Source organism: Perca flavescens, chromosome 17, assembly GCF_004354835.1.
Source record: "Perca flavescens isolate YP-PL-M2 chromosome 17, PFLA_1.0, whole genome shotgun sequence".
NCBI lineage: Eukaryota > Metazoa > Chordata > Actinopteri > Perciformes > Percidae > Perca > Perca flavescens.
The window spans coordinates 6298388-6317276 of record NC_041347.1 but is presented as its reverse complement, the minus strand read 5'-3'; the positions used below and the strand labels follow the sequence as shown (position 1 = coordinate 6317276).

Genomic DNA, 18889 nt, shown 5'->3' with positions numbered 1-18889 from the left:
TACACAGTGGCAAAGCCCCGGGGATTGATGAGATCCGTCCAGAAATGCTCAAGGCTCTGGGTGTGGAGGGGTTGTCCTGGTTGACACGCCTCTTCAACATTGCGTGGAAGTCTGGGACGGTGCCAAAGGAGTGGCAGACTGGGGTGGTGGTTCCTCTTTTTAAAAAGGGGGACCAGAGGGTGTGTGCCAATTATAGGGGTATCACACTTCTCAGCCTCCCTGGTAAAGTCTACTCCAAGGTGCTGGAAAGGAGGGTTCGGCCGATAGTCGAACCTCGGGTTGAGGAGGAACAATGCGGATTCCGTCCTGGTCGTGGAACAACGGACCAGCTCTTCACTCGCAAGGATCCTGGAGGGAGCCTGGGAGTATGCCCAACCGGTCTACATGTGTTTTGTGGATTTGGAGAAGGCGTATGACCGGGTCCCCGGGAGATACTGTGGGAGGTGCTGCGGGAGTATGGGGTGAGGGGTCTCTACTCAGGGCCATCCAATCTCTGTATGACCAAAGTGAGAGCTGTGTCCGGGTTCTCGGTAGTAAGTCGGACTCGTTTCAGGTGAGGGTTGGCCTCCGCCAGGGCTGCGCTTTGTCACCAATCCTGTTTGTAATATTTATGGACAGGATATCGAGGCGTAGTCGGGGTGGGGAGGGGTTGCAGTTTGGTGGGCTGGGGATCTCATCGCTGCTCTTTGCAGATGATGTGGTCCTGATGGCATCATCGGCCTGCGACCTTCAGCACTCACTGGATCGGTTCGCAACCGAGTGTCAAGCGGTTGGGATGAGGATCAGCACCTCTAAATCGGAGGCCATGGTTCTCAGCAGGAAACCGATGGAATGCCTTCTCCAGGTAGGGAATGAGTCCTTACCCCAAGTGAAGGAGTTCAAGTACCTTGGGGTTTTGTTCGCGAGTGAGGGGACAATGGAGCGGGAGATTGGTCGGAGAATCGGGCGCAGCGGGTGCGGTATTGCATTCAATCTATCGCACCGTTGTGACGAAAAGAGAGCTGAGCCAGAAGGCAAAGCTCTCGATCTACCGGTCAGTTTTCGTTCCTACCCTCACCTATGGTCATGAAGGCTGGGTCATGACCGAAAGAACGAGATCCAGGGTACAAGCGGCGAAATGGGTTTCCTCAGGAGGGTGGCTGGCGTCTCCCTTAGAGATAGGGTGAGAAGCTCAGTCATCCGTGAGGAGCTCGGAGAGAGCCGCTGCTCTTTGCGTCGAAAGGAGCCAGTTGAGGTGGTTCGGGCATCTGGTAAGGATGCCCCCTGGGCGCCTCCCTAGGGAGGTGTTCCAGGCACGTCCAGCTGGGAGGAGGCCTCGGGGAAGACCCAGGACTAGGTGGAGGGATTATATCTCCAACCTGGCCTGGGAACGCCTCGGGATCCCCCAGTCGGAGCTGGTTAATGTTGCTCGGGAAAGGGAAGTTTGGGGTCCCCTGCTGGAGCTGCTCCCCCCGCGACCCGACACCGGATAAGCGGACGAAGATGGATGGATGGACTATCATAATTAACTTCTATCAAATTGAATAATGCCAAGATACATAGTATCATATTTATTTCCATTTTCTTTCTCTCTCTCTGCAGCCTGACATTGCTAAAACCAAACTCACAACTCTTTGGTGTTATTCTCAGTGAAGACTGGACATCCCGACATGGCTGCACTCATCACAGAGAACTTTAAGTTTGTGTCACTCTTCTTCAAGAGTAAAGATGTGATGATCTTTAATGGGCTGATCGCTCTGGGCACTGTGGCCAGCCAGACTGCATACAATGTTTTTGCTTTTGAATGCCCATGTTCCTCTGGGAGGAACCACCGCTATGGCCTGGCTGCCATTGGTGTACCAGCGCTGGTATTTTTCCTCGTCGGAATAATGATGAACAGGAGCACCTGGGACCTGGTGTCTGAGTGTCGGCTCAGAAAGTGCCGGAAATTGTCGGGAGCCGCAGCTTTTGCTATACTGGGAACAATCATTGGTCGAAGTGTGGTGGCTCCACTAACCTGGTCAGTTATCTCTTTGCTGCAGGGCCAGGCGTACACGTGTGCCCTCAGTGAGTTTGTTGACCCCAGTACAGTGGAGGGCTTTCCCTCAGATCAGGGGCCAGAGGTAATGGCGAAATTCCCGTGTCGAGAAAGTGTTCCAAAAGAGCTGCAAGGCTTCTGGGATGAAATTAACCGAAGACTGAAATATGAATCTCAGGTATTGAATGTACTTTTTTCTGTTTTGGCGGGATTGTCTTAGTTTTGTCCCCTTGTGTATTTGATAAACATTGGTCAATTATAGTTATTATAGCAGCGCACAAGTATTAATGTAAAATATCAATCAATTATCAAATCAAATTTTCAAATGCCAGTCGCTACATTTGATCGTATTTGCCATCAAAACCCATTAAAGGAAATTTTGGAAAGTATGTTCATTTGTTCACACACGTTATAATGCTCGCCTAGCTGCTAGCGTGGCACGCCCTCATTCTCTGCTTCTGACTGGCTAGTAGTCCTTACCTAGGTACTGCACATGTGCGACTCCCAACAAAGATGGAACAGAAGGGAGATGTCTCACTCTGTAGCTAAAACAGAGAGCTCAACACACAGGGTGAAAAGAGGAGCTGCAGTAATGGTGTTTTTTGAAAATTAAATCATGTAAACCTATTCTAGTACAACCTCTAAATACAATTCTGAACCTGAAAATGAGCATAATATGAGCACTGTCATCTAACAAAAGTTAGATGACAGGATTGATACCATTAGTACAGAGCTTGAGTCAGGATGTAGTTAGCTTAGCTTAGCTTAAAGGATGCAGGTGGAAACAGCCAGCCTGGCTCTGTGCAAAATTCCAAAATACACCTAACAACAGCTCACTGATTAACTTGTGTTATGTTTGTTTAATCCGTACAAAATGCAAAAACAAAAAAAAATTGGTTTTAGAGTTTGGAGTTACTTGCTGGAACTATTTCTTGATGAAAAACAGTGAATCTCCATCGAAACAGATGTCGAACTATTTCTTTACCAAAATGAACTGTATTTCTAGCACATGTGGACCAATGATTCATGAGTGTCCACTTAGTATGTAGCAGTATGTAATCGCTATGATTAAACTTATAAATTAACCTAAAAAATTTCAAGTTGCAGTTGTGGTGGGGATTACATGATGTCACTGTGTGAAGCCCACAGTAAGATCAATATCAGTTTAACCTTTGGGTCCAGTTGGTCCAGGATATATTTAACCTAGGTACACAAAGACTTGAAGCAGGAGGAAGCCAGCTCATTCAAAAGTTAAAAATACAATGTCAAACAAATCTGAAAAAGGTCTGATTTACATTTACTTCTATTATAAATATTGTACTCTTTACTCCACCCCTTTATTTGACAGGTTTAGTTAGGCTACTAGGCAGATTTAGATTGTTAATATAAAATATAATAACTGATGATGTATTATTATAGACAGTGTGGTGGAAATTCTAATACATAGGGTGAGAGCTGAAATTAAGGTTCGATCAACAAGTCTTTTAAGTATTTATTCTTTGCGCAAAGAAGGTTTAGGTTTAGTCCATCAGTAGAGTCTTAGAGAAATGAACCAAGAGTTTTGGGAGAGCAGCATCCCTATCTAGTTTCTACAAGGCTAAAAGCTAAGGGTGGGGGGGAGGGGGGGGGGGGAGAGTCTTGTCTAAACCTATTCTGACTATGAGGGAAGAGCAACTTGTGGAATTCCACGGTCAAGCACAAACACATCATCTACTTCAGGGGTCTCAAACTCAACTTCCCTAAGGGCCACACTAGAAAATGAGAATCACATCAAGGGCCAGACGTAGAGTTTATTGCTTTTATGTCATTGGAAAAGTCAAATATATTTTACTGTATTATTGCATGTTTCATATAGTCTTCTCACTCACAGTTTGGTCAACAAAAATGACGAAGAAAATGCCAAAAACATTTGGAAAAAGCGCCAAAAATGTCGAAAATATATATTGTGAACCTAAATATTATACCTAAGTATATAGGGGCCGGATCAAAATTAGCAAGGGGCCGGATTTGGCCCGCGTGCCTTGAGTTTGACACGTGTGATCTACTTGATTTTAAGCAGTAGAGCAACAAACTTGTAATTTACCAATAATGAATTAACTTGTGGACAGCATGAGACAATGTTGTCAAGGTGTAATTGATGATCAAGCGCACATGACAAGTTATTGAGACATTGACATTTTTTGTTGAGCTAATTAATTTATTACCACAGCAACCCGTTCTCACTCCGAACTCATAAAATACGGACGTTTGGACAGCGGCTATCAGCGTCTGAAGCGACGTAAAAAGCGCCCTTCAGCGTGTTTGTATAACATACCAGGGAGAGCAGCAGCTACACTGGGTTTGAAGATGACACACTAAGAGCGACTACGGTGGCAAGTAGTATGAAAAGCCGAAATTCCGCGTAAGGAGATTGTTTGGGGGGGTGTTGGATGGGTCAAACAACACAGGACTTTCACCCAGGAGACCGGGGTTCGTATCCCGCGTGTGAAGTTTCCTAAAGTCGCTTTCTTCTTAAACCCAACCGTCCCATTATTCCCGCGTCACGGAAACGTAAGCCCACCCACGACCTTTTCATTAAGATAACTGCATCAAAAGGGACGCCAATTATAGTCCCGACTAAGCGCGTTTGGATAAAGCGTGTTATATGACGCTAAAGGAGACTTTTAGCGTCAACAACGACAAAGGCACCTGACCAAGCGTCCGTATTTTACAAGATGGGAGTGAGAATCTGTTGACCACAGCTATAACATTAAAGTGATTAACAGACAATAGTCTGCATGGAGTGGTGCACGAGTGTGTAGAAAGTGTCACTCTGGTGCTCTTCAGTTTTAGGATCCTACTAGTTTAGAAATGTTGAAGGAATCTGAGGCACGTTAGAGGATAATGATTTAAAACCTTTAATATATCTGCATCACAGTAATATCATTTATATGATTCTGAAATGAGCCATTCTGTATAATGAGTCATTTTAGATCCTGATACTTTTGTACCTTTAGTGTGATTTTAAATGCACAACTTTCACTTGTAACAGAGTATTTTTACTATGTAGTGTTGTTACTTTGACTTAAGTCAAAGAAATTGGAATATTTCTTTCACCCCTGATTCTGGCCATCCAGGTTTATTTTTTTAAACAGCAGTGAATGGAGTGAACAATAAGCCATAAATGAATTTCTACATTTTGGAACAAAACCAAGTACTACCAACGACCATACCCATTAGGACCTTAACTAATGTTGTGTTACAAGTTATATTGTCAAAATTAGAAAAATTAAAGGGGCGCTAGGTTGAAAAAAACGAAATCTGAACGGACTGAGCAAAAAGTGGAAAAAGTAGGAAAGATGAACCTTAGCTATGATCCCCCTACATTATATGGACAAGCAAGACCATCTCTGTTTCCATTTCCACATCTCAGGAGGCATCGAGGCAGGCGTGTAGAGAATAAACACCATGGATATCTAAAATTAAAATTATGACCACTAACAATTGGATTGTAGATATCTGAAATTTGAGTTCTTCTTAGAAAGAATTCTAGGTGTTTGTCTTGAGGTCATGGTGCAAAGGACCCTAGGGTGAAATTACTCCGAACCATCTCTTTAAAGATGGTGGAGCAGACAAACTTATTAATAAGCAAACAGCAGAACGTTTAGTCAAACGATTAAAATTTGTAATCGCGATTAATTGCATTAATGTCATAGTTAACTCGCAATTAATCGCACATTTTTATCTATTCTAAATGTCCCTTGATTTCGTTTTGTCCCATTATTTTTTCTCATTTTAATGCTCTTATCAACATGGAAAAGTTTATCTGCTTGCTTTGTGCGTTTGTCGCCTAGCTTTGACGAGGGGGGAGAATTGGCATCAGCTGTGTGCTTGGCCATCCGGTGATATTTCAGACTGGACGTGCTGCGATGATAGCTCAGTTCACAATGACAAAACACACAGATCACTTTGGTCTTGTCAATGGAAACATTTCGCAACTTTTTTAAAGTAAACTTTCCGTTCAGAATCTTATTGGCATCCATTTTGGCTTCTCGCACTCGCCATCCACTCAAAACGTAACGTTAGCCTGCTACTCTTTGGCCAGCTCGCAATCCCAAACAAGTTTGTGCGCTGTGCCTGTTGTTTAGTTTCCGGTCTAGCTAGATCCGGTGTGCTGTTGTAGTTTTTCTAACGTTACTAGTTGTTGCAACAGCATGTGGAAAAAAACTACAAAGTTTGCTAGGCCAAAAAGAACGTTAATCTCGCGATAAAAAAATTGACGCCGTTAAAATGGGTTTGCGTTAATGCCGTTAATAACGCTTTTAACTGACAGCACTAATTCAATTTTAATTTAAAAAAATTTGTATTTATAGTATCAAATCATAACAAGAGTTATCTCGAGACACTTTACAGATAGAGTAGGTCTAGACCACACTCTATAATTTACAAAGCCCCAACAATTCTAATAATTCCCCCAAGAGCAAGCAGTGCGACAGTGGCGAGGAAAAACTCCCTCTTGGGAAGAAACCTGGGACAGACCCAGGCTCTTGGTAGGCGGTGTCTGACGGTGCCGGTTGGGGGTGTGATGAACAGTGGCAATAATAGTCACAAGACACAAATGTATCTGATCCAGTGCCTTAGGTGTTAACATCAAGATTGTCTGTTCTTTTCAGCTGATAGGCTGGCTACTGGTGGCAGGAATATGTCTGATGGTGTTCCTGATGCTGTGTATGAAGCGCTGCTCATCTCCACTTGGCTACCTCCAGGAGGACTACTGGTCCCAGTACCGCTCTAATGAAAATGCCCTCTTCCAAAACACGGCAGCCATCCATGCCCGCCTCCTGGCTGCAGAGAATGTTAAGAGCTTCTTTGGCTTTGTGGCAGGCACTGAGGAAGATAAAGCGCAACTGGCTGAGCACCAGAAGGCTAGTCCTATCTGCAGCACTAACTGGAACAGAGTGACTGGTGTCTACCTCTACAGGGAGAAGCATGGACTGCCTCTGTACAGCAGGCTCAATAAATGGTCCACATACAGCCTGGAGAATAACGAGGAGGCCATGGAGAAAGAGATGGACATGCTCAGCTGACAGTATTGTTCTGGAAGATGATCCAGTGACTGCAACCATAATGCTTCAGTATGCTTCAAACTGAGTGCTTTTTTGATCATCAAATAGCCAGCAATACAACCCCCTCCCTCCACTCCTTTACTATTTCAGAACTTTCTCTTTTACAATTTTAGTAAAAATCGTACAATCACGAACACTATTTCCGTCTTCAGACTCGTTTGGACGATACTTCATAAGACCCAGTTTGAAGCATACTGAACCCTTTATTTATCAATACAAAAGCAGCAAAAGAAAGGTCAAGCAGCAGCGGAAGAGCAGATAAAGGACCACAGGTTTTAATTGATGTGTTAGCAGGAGCTTACCATCAGTAGTTGTGATCCAAATTATAAAATAAAAAAATCCTTTTGTACTGGGCATTGAGGTGGTAGGCCATTTTCAGCTGTAACTAAGATAGACATAGATCCCATTTACAGCAAGTGATTTGTGTTTTGATATTTTTGCCATGTATGTTGAGAAGCCCGTCTGCTCTGAAGATGTTCCATTTGAGATACTTTCTGTCAAATGCTTTTCTCTAAGTTCCTTTGCAATGTTCCTTTTAAAAGCTAACATCCTTAATTAATGAACTCAAAACCAAAAGTGTGGCTGTATACTGTCTCTATGAATCTGTCAGAGTACTCTGTACAGACCCAGTCCAGACAAGATGTGACACTTTATGTGATCCTGATCAAGTCGCATATTCGTCCTTTATGTGATGTGTTGGAAGTGTTTCCAGGCAAAATAGAATACAAAAAGATGTGTATATGTAAGGCTGGGCGATATGGAGAAAATCAGATATCACAATATTCTTGACCAAACACCTCGATATCGATATTGTGGCGATATTCTAGGGTTGACAATTGGTGCTTTAACAAAATATCTTCACACTTAGATTTTAGATAAATAATTATCAGTATAGAACAGTCTGGTAATTTCAAAAAAGTACATCACTTTGCTGTAATGCAGCCTTTAAAACCAGGAAAAGACACCACTTATGTCTTATCACGATATTACGATATCCAAAATCTAAGACGATATCTAGTCTCATATCACGATATCGATATAATATTGATATATTGTCCAGCTCAATGTATATGTAATTTTGACACAAATACATTTAATAAAGGACATGTTGATGTTTGCAAGTATCTAGGTTTCTACAAAAATGCAAATATAAATGTAATTTAAAAAAATAACAATAAATAATTATTGATATTATCAAATATTGCACCAATCAATACAGAACGAAATATTCTGTAGCCTATTTTGATGTCAATACTGCCGACGTTGTCTTTGCTGTAATCAAATCAGTATATATTTATGTTTAACATGAAGTATACTACTGCTTGAGCAGCAGCGTTTCTGGCACGCAAGGACATAGAAAACGCCCTGCAGCCGCCGCGCAACTGACACGCAACAGAAACGCCACGCTCACGCCACGCTCACGCCACGCTCACGCCACGCTCACGCCACGCACGCAGTGTGCAGGAGCCCTTAGTTTTGCGCTCCTAAACTTTGCATTAATGGCATCAATGTATTAGACTGATTTGGCTATGATTCCTCCAAAAATTACACATTTCACAACTTTCCTCACGTAGAGGCACATAGATGCCCGTTCTATTTGCCTCGGAAAAAAAATAAACTGGACAAAGTTACAGTTCTACCGTGAGTTCTACAAAAAAAAAATGTTCTTCTTAATTTGCATGTGCCATTCTGTTTTTTTTTTATTCTATTATACTTATTTTTGTAAAAAATTGTTATTGACATCTTGAGTGTTATGTTTTTTTTGAATTGGGTTTATTTGTAATATCCACTTTTGCTGCACACTGGGTGAGGTGGGCCTCCTTGCATAATGTATCATTGGGGAGAGTGGAACTGAGAGAAGGAATTAAAGAGGGCTAAACAAAAGAATGGCAGCGAGGGTGGGAAAAGGAAGTCAGGGGTAGACACTGGAGTTAACCTGAAGTTAGGAAAGATGTTTCTTTATTTCTCTAGGGACTCAGTGAAATTGTGTAGATTGAGGTTGGGGCACTGTGGGTTAAATAAAAAAAAAATGTTTGGCTTATGTGAATGTGGAAGTCTTGAGACAGTGAAACATGTTTTCCTAGAATGTAAAAAAAAAAAAAAAAAAGTATAGTGCAGAAAGAAAAGTATTCTTTGTTAGACTGGCGGGACTTGAGGCTTTTTCTGATTTGTCTTGTGATTTCATTTCTCTGATTTAATACAGGAATGTATATAAGAATCTAGTTCAAACTTTGACCTGTGGAGGCCAGTAATACAATAGTTTACACTGCCGGAATCCTAGAAGAAGAAGAAGAAGAAGAAGAAGAAGAAGAAGAAGAAGAAGAAGAAGAAGAAGAAGAAGAAGAAGAAGAAGAAGAAGAAGAAGAAGAAGAAGAAGAAGAAGAAGAAATTTTCACTGCGCATGTGCGAAAGCCTGTAGGTTCGGGCGGGCTGATTCAAAATATAAACAAGATGGATCTAATATCTGCGCTGCAGTTTCTGAAGTTAAATGAACTTCCAAAAGGTAAATTGTGTATGTTGTAAACGTCCTTTTCTGTTATAACGTTATCGACTGACAGGAATTTAATAAATTCGGATATTTCAGGCCGCCTTGGCTGTTTGTCAAGCAAAGTTGATTGCTAACGTTAGCTATTTCCCGGGTTAGGCGACCCGAGTCCCAGTCCCATATCTAGTAAATGACCTATCGCCGCCTGCTTTGGAAGCAAAACGACCTTAGGATCTTATACTTGAATCGTTGCGAGCCGGTTGCGATTTCGGCATACAACTGTCTAGCTAAATGTTAATATTAAGTACTTCTCTTACAAAATTCCTTCACTGTGTCCACGTTCGGACACTTATTGGTTATCTAGCTACCTATCTATCTATAACCGGACACCCCTAATCCTCGCTGTAAAGTTAAACACTGTCCGTTGCTGGTTTTTCAGGGCTATTTGGTATAAGGTCCCATCAAGGCTGTCAAAACTACCGGATCGTACTTCCGTCCTTCACAATAAAATGAAATGCTTCAACAACTCTGAATTATGCAATAAAAGCTCCTTAATTTCCAGTACAGTAAAAATAGAAACTTTTAAGAGGGAAAGATCGTCGCTCGAGCGTTCTTACTTCTATCCCTCATCAAAGTCACTTTTATATACTAATTAGCTAGCTAGACATGTAAATGTCCATGTACATATATGAAAATTCATATGTAGCTAGATTGTAAGATGGGTATGGATTAGAGGTGTGAATCTTCACTGATCTCCCGATTCGATTACGATTATCATGTCAGCGATTCGATATCACGATGTGTCAAATACATTTTTCTATTAAAGCCATGTAGGATATTTAATTCATAGCTTTTCAAGCTTCAAAAACCAAACATTCTGTAGTGCTCTAATACTAAATAAATTGGATACATAAAACTATATAGCCCTGAGCACATGGCACTTCCTGAATGTGCAAAACGTAACAGAATATGTAAACTGAAATGTTAGGCCTACATTAAATTGTAAACAGAAATAATTGATTATGGGCCTGCCGATTATCGATGCAGCATCGTCCATGTCCACGATTCGATGCATCGATTATTTGATTAATTTCAACACCTCTAATATGGCTCAATTCTGCTAAAGTTTTTGGTGACGGTCGGAAAACGTAAAGTACCACGAAAAGACTGGTTAAGTGAGTCAGGTCGGAAGTGTCCGAATATGGCCAATAGCACTAGCAGCGGGTGGTGTCCTAATGTGGACACAGTGAGCTAGCTACTGTATTTGGGACACGTGCCGCGGTAAATTAGCTTTCATCAAAAAGCACAACCTTCATTGTTCTGAGGGTGAATATGTCATAAAAATTGGTTGTTTTTTTTAATTATTAAAAGCAATATTTTTTGCCCTCAAACACTTACCAGCTTTTAATTTCCCACAGAGAACAGAAACTTTTGAAATTACGCAATAATGTCTGTTGCTGTATTGTATCACTTTAAACATTTAGGCAACATTAACTGTTGTGATTTCCAGCCTGGGTGGACGCAGTGTGGGACTTGGAGTTCACAGAGAGAACACCCCTGGATGAAAACCTAGCGGAGGAGCTCGCAGGCAGTGGAGACAAGGCCTTCATAACCCTGTACCAGTGTTTACTGGCCCATGCTGCTGACCAGCAACAGTCTGCAGGCAGAGATGCAGCTTCGCAGGTAAAACTTTCTGTCCTATGCTCCAGGGAACACAAATCACGATGCAGGGACTTCATTGTCAATTTTTTATTTATTAAGCAACACTTAAAATACAACATGAACCATGTTCTTTAATGACAATTATAATAGAAAATACATAATTGTTGCCAGTTTAAATACATAACAAAATAACCCCTCGGGTTTTTAAGTTTAATATGGTGCAAACCTGTAAATAAAAAGTATTATAAACAGGGGGTTTCCTGGCTCGGAATTAGGCCTGCACGGTTCGGGAAAAAATATGAATCACTATTTTTTAGCATAGAGTTGATATCACGATTCTCTGCCACGATTTTTTTCTCACTAAGTGTAATGTTTATTGCACACATGAACCATGACAAAAACAAATTGACAGTACCAAACAGATTTTTTTTTGGCATCTATAGGACATTGTGCATCACCACATGCCTGTAAACATAGAGGCTTCAAAGAAAATAAATTACATACTGGCCATTTAAGTACATTAGGCTACCAAAAATAGTGACGGAGTTTGTCAGTTGCCAATTTAAGTACAGTATCAAAAACAGAATGATTTTTTTTAGCACGCTCTTTAACTGCATGCTTTTACTAGAATTAACATTCAACTGGCCATTCAAGTCACTGAAAAATAATCTTAAAAAAATCGAAGTCATTTAAAAATTAAATCGCGAACAGGGGTGAATTGAGATTGTGGTTTTATAACGATTTATCGTGCAGGCCTACTCAGAATGGGCCTTAGGGGGGTACACATTGAGCAGGGGGGGTCTGGTGGTCCTCCCCCAAGATATTTTGAGCGTAAAAGACTTCAATTCCTGCACCCTGATACATTTTTAGGCACAAATGTATACATATTTTTAGGCACAAAAATGTAACAATTCAAAATACAAAATATAATGGAATATCCTTATTCAGTATTTAACTGCACTAATTTGACCCCGAAAGTCCAGTTGTTTAATAATAGGGCTTCAATCCTGTTATGGATACAATAAAAATCCTGTTATGGATACAAAACGTTACGAAGTGTAATTTGGGGAGGGGGGGGGGCATCCTGTTGATGCTAGCTTCACAGACGAGCGTTCAATTCCATTCAAAACAATGCAGCTGTCATATCAGCGCCAGACGCATGTGTAAAATATTTCAGCTGTGGATGATAGGGAGGCTGGCTGCTGGCGATTTTTCTTTGGCGCTGGGTATAAACCTCTTTGGGGGGCGCCAACACTTTCTATATGCAGAAAAAACCCTGAAAAATAAATATATTGTCCTTACTGAGTAAAAGCTGAATGTCTAGAAGATTTCAATATATAACTTTAAGCACAACTGCAATTTCTGTAATTGCATTAGAAAATACACAACTAAAGATAAACATAGAGGTATCTCTATTACACAGTATCATACTGTACATGGTTTGTGTGTTGATGTATGCCAAACAAAAATGTTTTGGCCCTTTTGTTTGCACATTACACTTTGCTATATTTTGGGCTGTCACTGTATTAATTTATTTCGTACCACACACATTTTATAACACATTCAAACTACCATGGTTTCTGCCATGAATTTTGAATCTGTTATAAAATAGTTCATAAATAAACTTTTCCAATGCATTTATTCCTGTAGAATTCTCATAATAGCCCATAGAGAGCTGCTGTTCAACCAACTTAAAGCTATGAAAAACTTGCTGGTAGGATGAAAAAAGGTGAAAATGTTTGACAACTTAGTTGTCAGATATTCAAAAGTTCCTCCCTGGTGAATGTAACCAGAGTGGGAGAGCAAATAAACGGAAAAAGAACTAGAGAGCGCATCACAGAGGCTGCTATCTTCAGCTTCTTACCTCTCTCACACAGGCTTTTGTGTACTTTTAATTCACGTTTGTCTGAGTAGCTGTACGTGTCGTTGGCTTTTTAATGTGCAAATAAATATTTAATTTTTTAGATTTTATACTAAAATGTACTGAAGCTAGTGGCTCCCTGAAATGTCCCCTGTCTGGGCAGTAAGCACAGTCTGTCTGCCATGTTGCAATGCAGAGTATCTGGGCAATTCTGGGGGAGAACGAGGTGTCGATCGAGTCTCTGGTGGCTGTGCTGTCCTTCTTTGTCCTGACGGGAAAAGCCAAAGCGGCCAACGTCCAGCAGAGGGTGAGCGGTCTACATGCTGCCTCACTCTACCTGCTGCTGCTAGGAATCCCAGGTGAGGAAATCTAAAAATGGTCACACTCAGCAGGAGAACTGGCAGTGCTCTAGCCAGGACTAACTTCCATCACATTAGCAACAAAGATTCTAGCATCCTTGAAACATCAGTGTGATAAGAACTACCTAAAATGACAGAGACTTATCTTTTGGGGGAGATTGATGTGTGCACTGATTTATTTTTTTAAAGTTTGGCCCATGTCCCATCTGCTAACATGGAGGGGGTGGGTGTAATGACCTATACCATAGCCAGATACCGGGGGGTGCGGTCGAGATGTTTTGGCACACTTATACAGTCAATGCATCAAGAGTTTGGGTTTTTTCACTCGGATGCTTGTGGGTGATTCAGTACCCTTTGTATCATATATTAACAGTTGAGTAATGAAAAATACTTTGAACAAAAAACACTTAATTTTAAGGATTGTATTGTTTTTGCCTAAATGTCATACTAGAAAGCAGATTGGATAACTGTTAGGACTTAATCTTATGGATAGTTCATTGCAACTTAGTAATCAAGTACCGATCAAGTCTATTGCTGAGATCTACGAACATAAAATCAACAGGTCGCTAGAACCAAGAGCAGAAGGAGCCGGAAATAAACCTATCGAGATCATTGAAACCCCTTTTATTTTGAAGTGAAAGTGAGAGAGAGCTCTTTCGAAATGTTACGGTGAGTGCGGTGAACTACAGTGAGTATAGCAGGTTAAAGGTCTTCTATTGATGATGCATGACCATTTTATTGCTTACAGGGAGCATCGCCAACAAGGTTTTCCATGAGGTTTTGTTGGACACGTGTTCAGACTTGACCTCTCACTGCTGGCCTCAGGACTGTGGAAAGAAGCGCAAGAAGGACGGCCTGAAGAGTTCTCAGGCAGAGGGCAAACGCTCCAAACCGCAGCGACCAGACACTCCAGAGGTAAAGTCCTGTATCGGATATCACTCAAACCCGTAGAAGTTGAATTTCTTTTTTTTTGTGGTTCAGATTGAAATGGCTTCTGGCTGGATTGCCATGATGTCCACAAAGGGTGGATTTTAAAAATAGCCCTTCATACAATAAACCATGAATCTGGAGGGAGTCCAATAGAAGCGATACATAATCTTGAGCTGAATGAGGCACACGCTCACATCGCGTGACATAGTTTTAATATTCCTACAGATTCTGCCCCACTCCTACTAACACTTCTTTAATTTCCTCTATAGTCAAATCCACATCAAAGAGTTCTCCTTGCTCCTCTGTCAGTTTGGGAAGCCCTAGTGGCTCTATGAATTGACACATTTCTTCATCAGTATAGGTAGATAATGACCTATAGAGATCAGTGTAAAAATCTTGTTAATATTTACAGTGGCTGTAACATCTCCAGAATATGATCTAACTGCAGAAACCGTGGAGGCTGATTCCCTCTGTTTTATGTATCTAGCAAGCAATTTTTGTCTTTGCCTGAATACACTGAATTCAACCTTCTGATAATATTATTATATTGGTATTTTAATTAGTCAGGTTTCTCAGGCCATCCTGTGACATTCTTTGTTTAATCTCTGTTTCAGAATGTTTGATTTTCCTTTCTATTTGTAACATTGTTTTAGCACTATTCCTCTTACGTAATGAAGCATGTTGTCACATCAGGGCACGCATTCTAGCTCGCCCCTGATAACAGCCTTTTAGGCCTCCCATGCCACCCGTGAACCTGACACTGAGGAACAATTGATCGCCAAGTAATCTTTTAGCTCAGATCTAAGCCATTCTATATTTTCTGGCTCCTGTAAAAAGGAGGAGTTAAGGCGCCACCTATAAGAGCACCTTGTCTCACTTTGAGGCAGCAGGTGTAGGCACACAACGCATGGTCAGAGATTACTATATTTCCTATCACACATCCTATATCAGAGGGAGCCAGTGATTTGGACATAAAAAAGTCCATCCTAGAATGTGTTGTGCGAAAAGAAATGTATAGTCTCTCCCAGCTTGGTTTAAAATTCTCCAGATATCAACCAAGCCTAAAATCTTACTCATCCTCTGTAATGCGAGAGAGGCTGTGGCTGGCCCTGCAGGATGCAACCCCCTAGAACAATATTGGTGCTTCCCTACAGCTTGTAATTGTTTTTCCAAATCTATAAAAAGGCCTGATCATCTACATAAGGGGCATATACAGTATGTTAGCCAGAATTTGTTCTTTTGTTCTATTTCAGCCAGAACGATAACTTTTCAGTATTTCCCACAGGTTGATATTTTAATTAGGGTAGTGGGTGGCACAGGATGTGACGGTGCGGCTGTGATGGCTGGGTTCAGTAATAAACTAGTCAAACAATGGAAAACAATGACTAGGCTCCATAATATAACAAATAACTATTTCCATATCAGACTGAAAGATGATAAAAATAAAGATACAGATGAAGTGTAACCATTGTGTGCTTTGTCAGTTAAATCTGGTTGGTTTGTCAGATGTCATGGTTCAGCAGATAAATTACCTGATAACCCGGAGCCCAAATAGGCTATTATACGTATCGTTAGGCTAACTTAAAGGTATAGTGGAGGATTTCCCTGAATTTTAGAAAAGAACCGCCCTATGTACTTTTTGAAAAAATGCACATGCGCAACACTCTGCCTGCTCCCAAGAGGGAACGCCTATTAAACGTGTGCACGAGAGTGCACTGTTTACAAGTTGCTGTTGGCATGGCTAATACAAGCCTACTTTCCAAAAGAAGATTTGCACTTTTTCACAAATTGAGATGTTTACCGTGTGTGCGCGGTGCATGACTTGTGCCAGGGCTAGCATCGCTAATCATAGCTTACATCAACTTTTACTAGCAGTGATTTTAAATGGATTTCTCCAAATAGCATGCCAAACTTTACCTGTGGAGTAGAAACTTCACAACTGAGGCATCAGTGGGAAGCCCAACCTGTGCTTTTAGCGCATGCCAGCGTGTGAAATATTCTCCCAAAAGCTTCAATGCTTCAATGAATGGCTGAAACCGTAGCTCAAACTCACCACACATACACACCTGAAAGCTAGGGACATGCACGTACGACGGCCTTACGTAACCATATCACCAGAATGATTGACAACTAGGAGGACCAATAGTCTTGATGATCCACCCGGAAAAAGAAAATCCTCCACTATACCTTTAACATTAATGCTATAATTCATACAGAAAGTTAAGTTATTAAACAAGTAACTTTCTGTATGGATCACAATATTTCCTACTAAATCATATAAGACTAAGGCTATCTAAAGTAATATTTTTTTGTTTGGTTAAATCATTGTTTGTTTTTTTTAAGTGTTTTCATCCTTATTTTGGGGATCGTAAACACTGTTTTTTAGGCTACTATACATGTCCTTGTTGTAAGGCTGGGCGATATCTGAAAATCAGATATCACGAAATTCTTGACCAAATACCTCTATTGATGTTGCGGCAATATTCTAGGGTTGACAGTTGGTGCTCTAACAAAATATCTTCACTCTTAGATTTTAGATAAATATTCATCAGTAATGTCTAAGTGTGGATAGGGCAAATAATAGAACAGCTAGAACAGTCTGGTAAGTTCAGAAGACTACATCACTTTACTGTAATGCAGCCTTTAAAACCAGGAAATGACAACACTTATTTCAGAGTAACACAAGGAAATATGTCCAATAGGATCCCAGCCGGTGTCACATTAGCGTCAGTCCGTGCAACAAGAGAGCCGTCAAATCACTCCATATTTTCTATAAATGCAGTTGCCTTTCGGGGGCATTCAAATGTCTTAGCTCCAGCCTTGGCTTCTATTTGAAATTTGGCAGGATACAGGATTTGGAATCTCACCTCTCTCATGAAGCTTTTTCTTACATTCCTTGAACCTGTCAAGCTTTATCTGTGTCGCTCAGGAAATAGCATAATGTTGTTATTCTGTCAGGATAGCTTGCCCTTGCCTCGCCAGCCACCGTCTGTGTGCACGCGTGACCCCGATACAATGTCTGGTTTGCAATTTGGTCATTAACAACTGAGTATGTTGCTTTTGACATCGAAAACGTCATCAGTGATTGAGTGGACACTCCGGGTGAACTCTCTGGACGGCCAGCGGTGCTCAATCGAACATCACAGACCAGGAGCGGAACGTTTAGGGAGCAGCGGCTGTAGTGCTACTAGAGAGTAGGGGGTGTCTGGAAATTATAGTGTACATGTCTCTGTTACCTTCAGATGGACTTGGATGAGGAAGAGGAGGAGGAAGAGCCGCTTCATTTTTCTGGCCATGACTTGATGAAGATCAGAGATGCTGTGGTTCTCCTGGTCCAAAGCCTTCTCAGACTCCTGCAGACATTTTCACTCAAAGACAGACCACAGAGCGCCAGCAACTGCACACGGGTAACTAATGATACCATCATCACACCCACTCCATACCACACTAGTGTCTTAATGTGTGGGCAGTTAACCGTTGCTTTTTTTTTTTTTTTCTCCTGCAGATCTTTAGCAAGCTGCTTTACTTTGAGCCGGTCATTGGAGAGGTAACCTTTGCTGCTGAAAAGTAAGTTTTCTTACTTCTCTCTTTGTCTTGTTAAATAATGTATCCAGGATTTTGGAAGAGTAGACAGTTGTGTTTAGGGGTATCACAAAAATTGATCAAAATTATTTTTACATTTTGTCATGGTTGGCGATTCCCCCAGTATTTTTTTTTCTCTCTCCACACCCAGTACCTGCGCAGGTCTGAAGAGACAGAGGGTAGCTTGCCGGCTGGTAGCCTGTAGCTAAAGACACAGGGTATCGTTGGCTTACATTTTTTTTTTTTCAAGGCTGATACCGATTATTAGTAGTTAATGAAACCAATAACTGCTATTTGGAACCGATATGCATTTACAGTAAAACTGAAACGTAAAGTCAATTAAGATTTTGGAATGTTAGGTATCTGTATGTATGTATTGAAGTTTTTCCATTACATGGTACCTGCTAGACTCGGCCGTGGTGCCCCGTCCTGCTTTTTCCATTGCAGATTTAGTACTGTGTTGGATACTCGTAGGGTACAGATTTGATCATTGGCAAATTATCAAAGATGTTTTATCAATATTAATAAAGTTATAAATATGGTTATTAATAACTATCAAATCGACAAACAATCAAAACGGGGCACCACTCTGCAAGTCAGGGACCAATAATCAAACTGTGGAACAGTCTCATTTCTGTGGAAATCCTTTAAAAGGAAACAAAGGAAGGGGTGATTTTGAGCAGGGACCTGTTCAGCCAGCAATCAGATTTAACACCACTGGTGGTCCCAACAACTGCCTCTTGCGTGAGGCGAGCGTGGCTGGTCGTCATAGCGACGTAGCAGGAAACTGCCATGACCTAATGCGAAACAATATAACAATATTGGCATATATTGTAGTGTTCAATTTCACACTAACATCCATGTGCTTCTGTAGGAAGTCGTCCATTG

At 41.2% G+C, this 18889-nt stretch overlaps 2 protein-coding genes across 2 annotated transcripts in view; both read left to right on the top strand.

Annotated features, from left to right (window-relative positions):
• The first annotated feature begins 1649 nt into the window (after positions 1–1649).
• On the top strand, positions 1650–7083 carry LOC114572499 (calcium homeostasis modulator protein 2). The gene is made up of 2 exons (XM_028604164.1): positions 1650–2195; positions 6670–7083. The coding sequence occupies exons 1-2, from the start codon at positions 1650–1652 to the stop codon at positions 7081–7083; spliced, it is 960 nt and encodes a 319-aa protein (XP_028459965.1).
• Positions 7084–9515: 2432 nt separating this feature from the next.
• ncapd3 (non-SMC condensin II complex, subunit D3) overlaps positions 9516–18889 on the top strand; it is a 50637-nt gene continuing 41263 nt past the window's right edge. The window contains exons 1-6 of the mRNA XM_028604304.1: positions 9516–9625; positions 11118–11290; positions 13327–13489; positions 14238–14404; positions 17662–17826; positions 17925–17986. Coding sequence (XP_028460105.1) covers positions 9574–9625; positions 11118–11290; positions 13327–13489; positions 14238–14404; positions 17662–17826; positions 17925–17986 — 782 coding nt within the window. The 5' untranslated portion in view covers positions 9516–9573. The remainder of the gene's footprint in view (positions 9626–11117; positions 11291–13326; positions 13490–14237; positions 14405–17661; positions 17827–17924; positions 17987–18889) is intronic.